Source organism: Vespa velutina, chromosome 6, assembly GCF_912470025.1.
Source record: "Vespa velutina chromosome 6, iVesVel2.1, whole genome shotgun sequence".
Classification (NCBI taxonomy): Eukaryota; Metazoa; Arthropoda; class Insecta; order Hymenoptera; family Vespidae; genus Vespa; species Vespa velutina.
This window is the reverse complement of record NC_062193.1, coordinates 6,935,840-6,949,387: the sequence shown is the minus strand read 5'-3', so window position 1 is coordinate 6,949,387 and position 13,548 is coordinate 6,935,840. Positions and strand designations below refer to the sequence as shown.

The following is a 13,548-nucleotide window of genomic DNA, read 5'->3' as shown; positions in this document are numbered from 1 at the left end:
TTAGAAAAAAAAAAAAAAAAAAGTAGAAGAAGAAGAAGAAGAAGAAGAAGAAGAAGAAGAAGACTTCAGTCAAACGTGTTGTCGGCTTTTCTAACGATCTTGGAATCGCAGATAGGGTCAGCGCGGAAAGGACTTAGAATCGCGCAAGATTATTAGCTTCTCCACGCGGGTGGTGAATCGATTTTCTACGGGGGCTTCTCGTAAAGTCGGCGTTTCGTTCTTCTCGAAATCGCCTTGTCTGCGGGGCACGCGTACCAGGATTGATGGTTCCCTGATTCATTTTTTATCTCGTCGATGGGGAAGACTCCTGATCCTTGTATGTTAAAGAAAAGGAGACGCACCTGTAGGATTCTCCTTTCCTCACACTAACGTATTTTACAAGCTTGTATGTGTGTGCTTTTCAACATCGAAAACACCTCTTAGAACGTTCCAAAGTGATTTAGGTAAACCATTAATTTCTTTTCTCTTTCCCTCTGTCTCTCTCTCTCTCTCTCTCTCTTTCTGTATATATATATATATATATATATATCTATTTCTCTCTTTATGGACTTTCACGAATTTGATTTAATTGGCGCTCCTCTCCTATGGTCTTAGAAAATAGTTGAAATATTTTATGAGATATTCGTTTGTTCTCGTAGTAGTGAAATTATTTCACGGGACGGGATGAACTACGGATAGGAGATACGGATTATTATTATTATTATTATTATTATTATTATTATTATTATTATTATTATTATTATTACTATTATTATTATTATTATTATTATTTATCGACGTATAAACGAACAAGAGACGATAGGAAATTTGCTCCTTCTAACGTCCACCATTCGTGGAGCAATAACGACGTTCTGGAGAATTTTCTGAAGAGCGTAAACTCGACGTATGTAGGAAGTAAAATCGCTCGAACGATTTCTAACCACCGGCTAACCGTAGAAAAGTACGCATAATAATACATTGCTGGGACGTTCGATGCTCTTTTCCTCAATACTATTACTACTTTCCGTACTATTGCTTCGAACGTAACGTAAACCATTGCGTCTCGCTGTATTTCCCATGGCAAGGAGCATCGAATAAATAAAATGCCGGAGTTACACGTTGAACGATATCGAAGATGTTGAAACTCCGAACGATTGCTTTTTCATAGAATACGGGAAATACGTGATAGACGTCGTTTGCATTTCGATTGTCAATGAATTATTATATTTTTGCTATCACATATATATATATATATATATTTACCAGGTTATTTCTTTCATGAGCAGGATGATGTAACAGAGAAAGAGAGAGAGAGAGAGAAAGAGAAAGAGAGAACGTTCGTGATATTAAATGATCGCATATCGATTTTAAAAGTATTTATATTATACGACTCGAGAACTATCTTTACGGGTAAATAAACTTAAGTATATTGTTTATTCATTGTTTAAATTTGATCATGTTTTTATTTTACGTATATGTAATATACATAGTAATGGAATAGTATAGAAACGTTTTCTCGGACGAAATTGGGTGCAACATTCGTGGTGAATCGCATGGAAAGGCCATATAGACTTTTATATGAGTGTTCCTCTAACTGATCTATGCGCAAACGTTACCCGTATCCACTTACTTACTCGTTTGGCAGAAAGATTTCGAACGATTTAAAATGGGTCACCTACGGTTCTCGTCTCGTCTCAATTCAATACGTACACGAGCGAGCAAAAGCCAAAAAGAAAGAGAGAGAACAAGAGATAGAGAGAGGAGAGAGAGAGAGAGAGAGAGGAACATACGAACGCAAATTCTTTCGAAATTCTCTCTCGAAATCGCATTCGATCTTTGACGTCTGCGTGGGAATCGACGATATACTTTAATGCGAGAAACATCGAAGTTGACCTTTCGAAAGACATTCCTTTCTTCACGTAAAATGGCTGAATCAGAATTTGACCTTTTGTAAAATTGAAAATCTCTCCCCCCCCCCCCATCCCTCTCCGTTTTTTCCATACGCGTATGACTTTTTTTTTTTTTTTTTTCATTGAAAATATATTGCGAAAGCAACAATTACATCGATCGTATTCACTCGTAACAATATCCCTTTTGGATGGGATAAGTGAAAGGAGATGATAATTGAGAGAAAGAGCGAGGTCTTTCGTTTACATTTATGTTTCATCTCACGCGTGCCATATGTAAAAAGAAAGAAAGAAAAAAAAAAGAAGAAGAAGAAGAAGAAGAAGAAGAAGAAAAAAAAAGGATTCTCGTTGAAAAGTTTTCTCCCGGTGCCGGTTTTAACAAAATCGTGTGCGTCGATTTCAAGCCGGTGGAATCTTTTCTCTCTTTCTCTTGTACAGTGGGTATTACAGCCCACTCGGTGCGAAAGCATGAAAGGGCACCCTTCATAAATATTTCCAATAAATACCAAAGATATCTACCGTTGCCCAACGCCCACGTTTAGGTGGGGTGGGGATGGGGTGGCGGGTAGGAGCAAGCGCGCGAGTGCTCCTCGATTCTCTCAGCCAAAAGATTCCTATGGTTCTCGAGTGCGATCGAGTATTTTGGATGATATCGATGATACTCACATATCGAGAATAGTCTTCTTTTCGATGATCCGTTCGAATTAGTTTGTTTTTTTCTTCTTCCAAAAAAAAAAAAAAAAAAAAAAAAGAAAAAAAAAAGAAAAAAAAAAGAAATTCCTTTCGAATTCCGTCGTCCGATGCCTTTTTTTTTTTTTTTTTTTCGTCTTTCTTCATCCGGGAAAGAAAAGATACGAAAAAAAAAAAGAAATTTGAAAAAAGAAAATTCGAAAGAATCGCGACTTCCTGTCCGGCTGCGGTAGGTCCAATCGAATCCGTCGATTTTCAGGATTTACACAGTCAGAAAGAACGTTCAAGGATATCCCAGTTTTTGTACCTGGGGGATATGAGAGGCACACGCGTCTTAAATGTATTTCGGGCGCGTACGCAAAGAAGGAAGAAGTTGGTGGGGATCGGGGAAAGGAAAGAAACGATGGAAGTGCATTTGGCCGGTCACAAAAGCCTTACAATGGCGGCCGCGGCTCGTCGTCCGATAATCCTGATTTAGACGCGGCCATATATTAGACTAAGGATCGTGAAATTGAATGGTGGAATCAACGGCGAGAACGATCCAACTTCAATCCCGTGCGAAAAATAAACTCCCTTGAAACGACTCGAAGAGTCCTTCGAAGGTAGGGTTGGTAAATTTCGCAGGTGGGCAGAGGCTACTCGGTCGGTCTTCCATCTCTCTCTCTCTCTCTCTCTTTCTCTCTTTATTTTTTTCTTTACTTTTCTCTTCTTCGATCTCGGCATTCTTTCTTTCTCCGTTCGATCCATTGACCAAAGGCGCCATTCCCGAATCCTTTCCTGAAGGAGTGCCGAGCTCTTCTCCCGAAGGAGGCTCGTAAATCTCCGTATTTACTTCGCGCCTTTTCTCCTTCTCTCTCTCTCTCTCTCTCTCTCTCTCTCTCTCTTTCATTCTTTCATTCCAAACGTAAATACGTAAATCTTCGTTCGACCGAACGACGGACGTCATATCTCTTACGCCGTTATCATTCGCACGTTCATTCAATTTTTATCATAGATATCGAGTGATAGATAATCGGAAGAGGTTCTTAGAGATTTTTTCTTTCTTTCTTTTTCTTTTTTTTTTTTTTTATTTTCCCTTTTATTACTTTTTTCATTTGTTTCATTATCTTTTTTCTTTCCTTTCTTTCTTTCTCTCTCTCTCTTTTTTTTCTTTTTTCTTTTTTTTTTCTTTTTCTTTTTTTTTTCTTTTTTATCGTTTCTCCGTCGTGTAACGCAATCGATTTCGTGCGTCGTATCGAAACGACTTCATGTTCGAAAACTCGTTGCTCCGGCTAATACCGGGCCGGTCTTACGGAACGACAAGAAAAGTATCTCACGCCTAGTCAACGTCGGATTATTACGTTCGGACACGAAAGCGATAGGGCAACGGGCCCGTTATTAATGCGACCGATACTCATTCCGTACTCATCCGTAGATACGATCTCTCCGCCCAGCCAATCGGATCGCACGGTCTAAACCAGTAATTACCATTAGCCCACCCATAGCGGGTGCTATGCTAAGGTAAGAGGACTTTGAAGAAGGGGAAACTTTCAATTTACGTGCCCCCACGATTCTCAATGAGCATCGTTTTATACGCGTCTTTTTTTTCTAGTCACTTATAAATTCTTCTTTCGAATATATTAGACTATTGGTAAATGGAGAAATTTAAAAAAAAAAAAAAAAAAAAAAAAAAGAACTTTTTCAAATAATAAATTTATTTCTTTCAATTTGTATAAGAAAACATATATATATATATATATATATATATATATATATATATATATATATATATGATTTATTTATACGACGTATAGTCACGATCATTTAATATGTATCTAACGAGTATTAAGATACATTCCGAAGATACAACATCATCGTAAATCGTGTAAAATACGATGATTAATAACGTGTTCGAGGCTTGTACGACTGTCCGCATTTATTAGCTTCGAAACGATATCACGTACGAAGGTGTATCGACGAAAATCGCTGGATCATCCTTCTCCTTTGATTTCCTTTTCGGAAGCGTGCCTTTGACTTCTTGTGATTATCGCCGTCATCACGTATCGTTATCCTCCAGGCCAAAGATTTCGGCCAATCAATCAACTCAAAAGATGTAGCCCTATCTACACGTAAAGTTTTTCCTTGTGCGTGTACCTTGTTGCGCTATTAATTTACCATGGCTCGCGCGTTTACGATGACTTAGCTTTTTACGTGCTAACTTTCATGCGCACGGTAGAAATTCTCTCTGCTCGTGAAAGAAAAAGTCATTTAAAGTGATCCTTCTCCTTTTTTACATCTTCCTCGTGATAATCATTCGATGATGAAAGACGACGTTTCTTTTCTATTTAAAAAGGATTCAAGTTTTATATTTCGCGAACATTTTCATTTTTGTTCATTAAATATATTATTTTTTGTTTTTCTGTTTCAGGCCGTAGTCAACAATTTAACGCCCGAACAAAGGTGAGTGTTATAAAGCCTGACGTGAAAAGATTGATATTTCGATATAATGATGAGCGTAAAATCATGTGAATATCATTGAAAATTATATAAATATTAACGAAAGAGCAGTCTTGTAGAAAGAGAATGAAACAAAATAGAACAAAATGAAGTTGTTGGCGTGACTTTAACGGCGCCCGCGTTGATTCTCTCACTTTCTCGTTCGTTCAGAACTTTAATCTTCGTCGAATCGTATTAGCCCAATGTTCTCGTAATATATCTCGAATCGAACCGATTCTTTTTGTCAATAAATTCCGCAGCACCTTCTTTTAATAACTTCGAGAACGCTTACGATGAAACTGAAGAGAAGGAGTATATGTTTGTGTGTGTGTGTGTGAGAGAGAGAAAGAGAGAGAGAGAATCTGAGTGTGAATGTGAGTGTGTAAGTGTGAGAGAGAGAGAGAGAGAGAGAGAGAGAGAGAGAGAGAGAGAGAGAGAGAGAAAGAGAGAGACAGAGGGTTGTTTATTTATGGGGGTTCGTTCAGTTTCGTTCTCATCCGTGTCCCATAGACAAAGCGTTCGGCCCGTGCTCGATGCATAAGAGACAGAGAAGAACAGAGCCCTTAACGCACCTGGAGAGACTCTCTCAGAAGCTTTTTGATATATCGAAGGGTATGGTGAAACTATTTGGGCCGACACCCCCGCCTTAATCCGGCCTCTTTTATTTCTGTCGGTACCAACCGAGAGAAATCCCTTTCCAGCTGCGATATATCATCGAGTCGTCGTCGTTGTCGTCTTCGAGCCCTTTTCGTTTATCCTTTCTTCTCTCTTTTTTTTTTTTTCTATCTATCTATCTATTTATATACTTCTATATATATATATATATATATATATATATATATATATATTATTTTGTTTTCCTCCTCTATTTCCTTTAACCCTTTGATCGGGTCTCCGAAAAATATTCTACTCTAATATATACAAGCGGTAATATCAGAGTAACACTTACATAAATTTACCAATGTAATCTATGAAAAACTTCCTTTTTTTTTCTTGTTTTTCTTTTCTTTTTTTTCTCTTTTTTTTTTTTTTTTTTTTTTTTTGTTCTCATTCACAATTGAAGAAGGAAGACGTCGTTTTCTTACGTTTTACGACGACGCGATGTAATGCATCGTTTACGATGCTATCAATAAATTGAAAACGTTCACATTTATAACATGGGGGGGGGGCTTCTCCCCCATGTACGTTGTTACAGATTCACGCCGACGATACTGCTGCAAGCGTTTCCGCGTCTGAAATGTATCGTCGATCTGACGAATACAGAACGCTACTATGACAAAAAGGTAAGTTCACCATTACCATTTTCAAATTCAATTCACCTCTTTTTTTTCCTTTCTTTTTTCTTTTCCTTTTCCTCTTTTTTTTTTTTTATGATCATTAATGCGAAATTATCGTTGAATTTATATTCAAATATTTTTACTTTGTTTTTTACGTATTTATTTATTTCTTTATTTTATTATTATTATTTCTTTTTTTTTTTTTTTTTTTCTTCCTTACACATGATCTAAGAATACTGCATGTCTTAAATTTTGGAATGATCGGAATAACAGTGACGTTAAATAAATTTGCCATGACTAGTACGGACGATAATCCGTTCGACGATGATAGATCAAAGAAAAGAATAGAAAAGAAAAGGGGAAAAAAAAAAAAAAAAAGAAAAAGAACGGAGGAATTTCTTAGCATTTAGTTTACTCCGAACAAGAGACGTCTTCTCTTCTTGTATCTCGCGAGCTGCTGCCGTCACCTGCCGCATTCCTTGATCAGCTAGATATCCGGAGAGGAACGTCTCTCTCTCTTTCTCATTCTCTCTCTTTCTCTCTTTCGGACCTCTCAGTTCGGTCCTCCCTTATCTCCTTTTATCTATCGTTCCTCCTACATTGCTTTCTCTCTTTTTCTCTCTTTCACCTGTCCTCGACCCTTTTCGCTCTCCCACATCAACCCTCCTCCCTCCTCTTCATCTCCCCTCTTCTCCGATTTCAAGCGACTAATATTGCGGCAGGATCAGTTTGGACTTTATTAAGTATTTAAGAGCGGTCGAGCGGGTCGAGTTAATTCGTTGGGTCGGTAGGAGAACGAATTAATGAACTTATTATTAGATTTTCGGAATAGTCACCGTGGCTGCTGTGTTGCTGACGGGAACGATGAATCTCGATCGAAAATTTTGGACTCGATGATGATTCGTTGCTTGAGTGAGAGCACGCATTCGGTACGCTGTTTTTTTCTTTCTTTCTTTTTTTTTTTTTTCTTTTTCTTCTGGGTCAGACCTGTCAGGACCGAGAACCGATCAATTATATTAATAAGTCCCAAGGAAGTCGGTGCGGTCTTGTTTCAGCTTTCGTTTCCAATTCTTTTTTTTTTTTTTGTTTTATACTTTCTTTTTCTTTTTCTTTTTCTCCAAATGGTCATTCGCTATTATACTATACGTACATGTGAAAGAGAGAGAAAGAGAGAGAGAGAGAGAGAGAAAAGAGAAATATTTGAAAAACACTGCGGTCTAAGATGATGAGCATCAATCGAGAAGCCGCGCAGGCTCAAGAACAATTAACGTAGCGGGACTTTAGGGTGTCGCCCACGCCTAATTAGAGCGCATTATACATAATGAAGTCGGTCATTTAATTTCTTAATTCGTCGACCGACCACCTCACGAATATATGAGGATATGCTCATATGCTAGTCGTAACAAAGGGATCATTCTTCGCGAGGAGTAATCTTTTCTTTTTCTTTTTTTCTTTCTTTTTTTTTTTTTTTTTTGTTATATTTTTTTTCCTGTGTATTTTTTTTTTTTTTTTTTTTTTTTTTTTTTTTTTTTTTTTTACTCCCTTTTTCTTCAAAACTAATCGCTGCATGGTCAAAAACACTCGTACGTACATAGAAAATGTTTTCGAGAGTCGCGACCGATCTAATGAGTTTTGTCACTTTCGAGGTGGGGGGAGGGTGGGAGGGGAGTGAGATAGAAAAGGAGCTCCTGCTCGAGCTCGATGCAGCCATTAGGCCGGCCACCGGGATAGAGTTTCTAATGTTCAAATAAGAAGAATTAGAAAGATCGATTATAATGACGTGATCCGTCATCGGGGTGGAGAAACGAGTGATAACTGTTGGCTGATATCGTTTATAACGGGTTTCGGTTACGACAACCTGTGGCTGTGCCGAGCCAAGCAGAGACAGACAGAGAGAGAGAGAGAGAGAGAGAGAGAGAGAGAGAGAGAGAGAGAGAGAGAGAGAGAGAGAGAGAGAGAGAAAAGAAGAGTACGAGACACGATAAAAGAGGACAATCGAGAAGTGAGATGTCACCTTTCTTTTAGTTCGGACTTTTAGTTCACAGGATCGATAATGAAATCGTCGCGTATCGTATACGTTGTAAAATATAATTGATTTAATGACGTCGAACTATCTATCGTGCCAGTTGTTATCCCGTAATCGTTTGTATTCGTTTTAATATAAATCACAATTATATTTCGTGGGTCATTAAATTGTACGTACCATGCGTATAAATAATTACAATAAGCGAGAACATATCGGGACGCGAGATAATAGAGAACTTCATGAATATTTATATCATTTTCTCTCTCTCTCTCTCTCTTTCTCTCTCTCTCTCTCTCTTTCTATCTCTGTTCTTCTCTCACAGTTCACTATAGTATATGGTTCCAGTCGGCGATGTAGTCATCTAAGATATGAACACCCATGAACACAGTTCGTTCATTTCGTTCGGTTCATCGTATCGTTTCTTTTTCCCTTACGAGTATTCTCCTTCATTCCTGATCTATCTATCTCTTTTTTCCCTTTACACATACACAGACACACACACACACACACACTCTCTCTCTCTCTCTCTCTCTCTCTCTCTCATTTTCTTCGACTTCTGTCGAGTGATTTCATCAGGCATAACAAAGGTATATCTCATCAGAATAACACGACTCAGAGTTGCATAATTATTCATATTATTGATAATTAAAGACTCTTCGACATAATAATTAAGAAAGATAATTAATATAATCTCAAGATTTGGATGAAGAGCGCGTACGTAATGATCGAATCGTAGATGCGATTTTTTGATAATGCCTCGTATCGCTCGTAGAATTTCTTTAATATTAACATACCTCTTAAAGTTTTATGAATAAACATGATAATAGTCTTTTTTACATTATATTTATGACTTTTTTATTTTCTTTTTCTTCTTTTACTTTATAGGAATTCACAAATGCCGATGTGAAGCATGAGAAGATTATGATACCCGGGAAGAGGGTACCACCACAAAATAGCGTTATGAAGTAAGTAGATTGGTAATACATTCCATTGAATTTTTATATATGCGTCGATAGTAAAACAATTAGATCTATTTTATATCTAACATTCTTTCCACCTTCTCTACCTCTTCTTCTTCTTTTTCTTCTTCTTCTTCTTTATCATCATCATCGTCGTCATCTTTTCTTTTTTCTTTGACATTGTTATCAAAACTTGCGATTTGATATTTAACACATTGTTTTTCCTTGTCTTCCTTTTTTTCTCTCTCTCTCTCCCTCTCTTTTTTTCTTTTTTTCTTTTTTGTTGCTTTCGCATCGAAACGAGCAAGTCGATCTATTATCACATTTCGATGTATTTTGCGACGGAACATAATTCCGGTACGCAAAGACGATAACCTGTGCCGAGGTAGGACGGCGCCACAGGTAGCACCTTCGTCTCCTGGTAAGTCGAAGAGGAAGGAAAGAGAGGTGTGTAGATCGTGTCGCACGGTTTGTTACCTGGTGTGGGCGCCCTCAGCGATCTACCCGACTTACAGGCATATACGACACGAAAGCCTAGACAGTTGGCTCTACTCGCTCTCTTGAAAGATCGGCCATATCTAGTTTAATGCTAATCGTATTTCACGTTTGCCAGCTGCTGCAGGATATTTCGAATTGCATTGCCCTTAAGGCTGATTCTTCGATCTATCGATCCGTAAAAATCGTGAATCGATTTTTACAATTTTTATATATTATCTTTCTCTCTCTCTCTTTCTCTCTCTCCGCCCCCGTTCTCTCTCTCTCTCTCTCTCTCTCTCTCTCTCTCTGTTTTGCCTTTGATTTCATGGTAAACTTTACTCTCGATCAGCTTCCGAAAATTCTTTCGATAACGTCGAAGAGACAACGTGCAAAACGCGCTGGACAAAAATCGCGTTTAAAAATTTATCGTCCTCGCTTCTTCTCCCCCCACGATATTTTCGACCACTAAATTAGGTCGTAAAACGTGGGCTATATAGTCAAGAATCGTATTACATACTCTCCAAGTTCTGGAATATCACGATAGGTCGAGCACGCGAACGCGAGTAATTTGCTTGGTTATGGTCGGCCTTGTTCACGAAATTCTACGACGAATAAATTTTTTGGCAAAAATGAATAAGAGAGAAAGAAAGAGAAAGAGATAGAGAGAGAGACAGAGAGAGAGAGAGAAAGAGAGAGAGAGAGAGAGAGAGAGAGAGAGAGGGAGAGGGAGAAAAAGACAGATAGAAAGAAAGAGAAGAAAAGTAAGAAAGAGATCGTATCGATCGTGTTTAAGGTGTCGGTGAACTTTCGATTTTCGCACGCACGTATGTGCATATACTTATTATATCGATTTTTTTTCTCGGTCGCATTAGACCGCGGTTTTTCCGCGTGGTGAGAGCGCGGCGCAGCATGCGAAGGAGCAGCGAACTGGCATGTCGGTTCAGGACTGTTAATTAACCGCAGTAAACGTCCAATGATTTACAGAACGTCGCGAGTTGGTGCTCGCAAGTTCGCATGTACATACGTGCGTGTATATATATATATATATATAAATATAAATATGTACACATACCTATGTACATACATAGGTATGCAATTTTTTTTTTTTTTTTTTTTTTCCTTCTCTTCTTTTTTTTTTTTCTTTTTCTTTCTTTTTTTCCTTTTTCTTTTTCTTCTTCTTCAACTCCAATGCTTCGCCACGGGGAACGAAACGTATCGGAAGATACTATATCGACGTCGACTTATGTACGTGGATCGAGCCATTTATAAAGACGACACCACGATATTAACATCGTCGGAAGAAGCGTTAAAATTTTGTCCCCCGCTCGTTTACTTTTTCTTTTTTCTTTTTTTTTTTTTTTTTTTTTTTTTTTTTTTTTATCCAGGCTCGTTGTACTTTTTTTTTTCCCAACGCAAACGAAAAAAAGGAGAGGGAAAGTACAAAAAAGAAAGCAAGAAAATGAAAAAAGAAAAAAAAGAAAATTGAAAGAAAAAGACAGAAGAAAAATAAATACACGAAACAAATAAAAATAGGAAGGAAAAACTGAAAGGAAAGGAAAGAAAGAAAGGAAAAAAAAAACGAAAACAAAAACAAAAGAAAGAAAGAAAGAAAGAAAATGAAAAAGAAAAAGTAGGGATTGAAAAGATTGATGAGAAAATTGAAAAAAAAAAAAAAAATGCTATTATACGTTGTGTATCTTTTTACCGAAGGTAAAATCGAAGAAGATAGATCGAACGGTATCGATCAAGCTCGTCGATCTATTCAAGCGGGAAAGATGGAATGACGTCCGGTTTGCGGCTTGATGCATACGCTTCGCGTAATTAACGGCATCCTTGATGGGATCGGATCGGTTACTCTTTCGTGGTTGAAACGAGAAGAAGGGAAGTTGGTTGAGATGAGAGGTGTAAACTAGGCGCCACTTAATATTCTAGATATCCTTGAACTCGGTCGAACAACGAGAAAAAAGGGAGACAGACTTACAGACAGACAGACAGACAGACAGACAAACAGAGAGATAAAGAGTTTGAATGCAAGGTCAAGAAAAATTGGCACTTAAAAGCGTCTAAGGTTAGTGTCCTTTCCGTTTCGTACGACATCCTTTTTTTTTCTCCGTTTTCTTTCTTTTTTTTTTTTTTTTTTTTTTTTTTTTTTTTTTCCTTTAACATTTCGCATCTCTTGCAAAGAGAGAATCCTTTCGAGGTCGTTGGGCTCGTATCGAGTGGATTTATTCGGCAAACTCGACTCCCATTTTACCTCGAATTTCTTGACTCTTTCCAAAGAATCGGAGAAGATCGAAGGTATCGATCCTTCGTGCTTTTTCGAGGACATATCTTCGAAGAGTTGCAACGCGTAGGAAACGTGCCGTAAAAATGTCCGATTTCTTCGGAGGTACGTTGTCCTGTTGTTATTTTTGGATCGAGAATGCGTGGAAGGTTAACGACGTTTCCTTATTTCCTTTACGCTGTTATGTATGGCTAACTCAAGTTTTTAAGAGATAGTATTAACATATTTACGGTCCAGTGTGACCAAGGATATTGGAGAGTTCAGGATTTCTACAAACAGGAAACAAAGCTTCTTGGTAAACTTCTTGATCGCGTAAAATCAATTCTTTTTCTTTATATCTTTATTTCCTTTTTTTCTTTTTTCCTTTTCTTACAATTTCAGCCTTTGCTTCCAGTGTTCGTTTCTTTATCGATTTAATTGCTCTTTCATGATCGTAAGAATTTAACGAGCGAAGATTCAAGGCAAAGATCGATCGACGAGATAGTAGTAGGTGGTGGGGGGGGGGGGGGGGGGGGGGGAGAGGAGAGAGAGGAGGTTCGATACGACAATATCAAAAGCATTGTAAAATCATACAACGTACGATAGAAATTACGAATATCATGCGTGTACTAATGTAGTACAATAGCGTTGTTCGATTAATTTGATAGTATGTTAGTTTCATGATATGAGATAATTTCATCGTTGATAATTTCTCGTAAAAGATATGACTTTCGATTTAGCAATTTTAGCTCGTGGAAATTCTTTATTAATTGAAACATAAAATCATTGGGTGAGTATAGCGATATAGAATTCTCGAAAAGCGAATTAGTTCGTACGAGATAGATTATATTCTCGATGTATTTACGTATGTGGTCTTTCTCTCTCTCTCTCTCTCTCTCTCTCTCTCTCTCTCTCTTTCTTTCTTTCTATATATATGTACCGACATATTTTACGAAGATAAGAAAGAATTATAAAGTAATGAAGTGTCGAGAATAGTGGATAGAATCTAAGGTTTCTTTCCGATAAGATATGCTACCGATATCTGAAATCATATTATTATCTTAATATTGGAAATAATTTATCCGAGATGATTCCGATTTGTCTACGATCTACGTATATAATGAATTGGCCATATCGTATATCATTTTTCGTGCGAATAACTTTACAAGAATATTCTAATCCGTGAATAAGTATAAGAGATAGAGAAACGATGTCTGGAATATGACGAAGGACGCGTGATAGATAACGCGTGCGTTCATCGAACGTCAAAAGAGAAGACGTTTCGTTGTCGTATGAATTAAAGATTAGCTTATCGGAAACACCGCGCTTTACGTGGTAGATATCAAGTCCGATCCGGTTTTTGGTCAGGTCGATTATAATATTTTCGAAGCATTGGAAGAGAACCGGCTCGCTTAGCTTTGCTTACCATGATATCGGCTGCAAAATTTATTGGGAATAAAGTGTTGGCAAATATGGAAACAAAATACGGGAAAAG

At 37.6% G+C, this 13,548-nt stretch overlaps 1 protein-coding gene across 5 annotated transcripts in view; it reads left to right on the top strand.

The window, feature by feature from the left end:
- LOC124949978 (RNA/RNP complex-1-interacting phosphatase-like) overlaps positions 1–13,548 on the top strand; it is a 43,744-nt gene that overhangs the window by 14,051 nt on the left and 16,145 nt on the right. For 4 of the 5 annotated variants that reach the window (XM_047495962.1, XM_047495960.1, XM_047495959.1 and 1 more), the window contains exons 3-5: positions 4,984–5,015; positions 6,247–6,334; positions 9,240–9,319. In XM_047495962.1, coding sequence (XP_047351918.1) covers positions 4,984–5,015; positions 6,247–6,334; positions 9,240–9,319 — 200 coding nt within the window. Of the gene's footprint in view, positions 1–4,983; positions 5,016–6,246; positions 6,335–9,239; positions 9,320–9,621; positions 9,735–13,548 lie in introns of all 5 variants that reach the window. The other variant, XM_047495961.1, reaches the window with a different exon arrangement.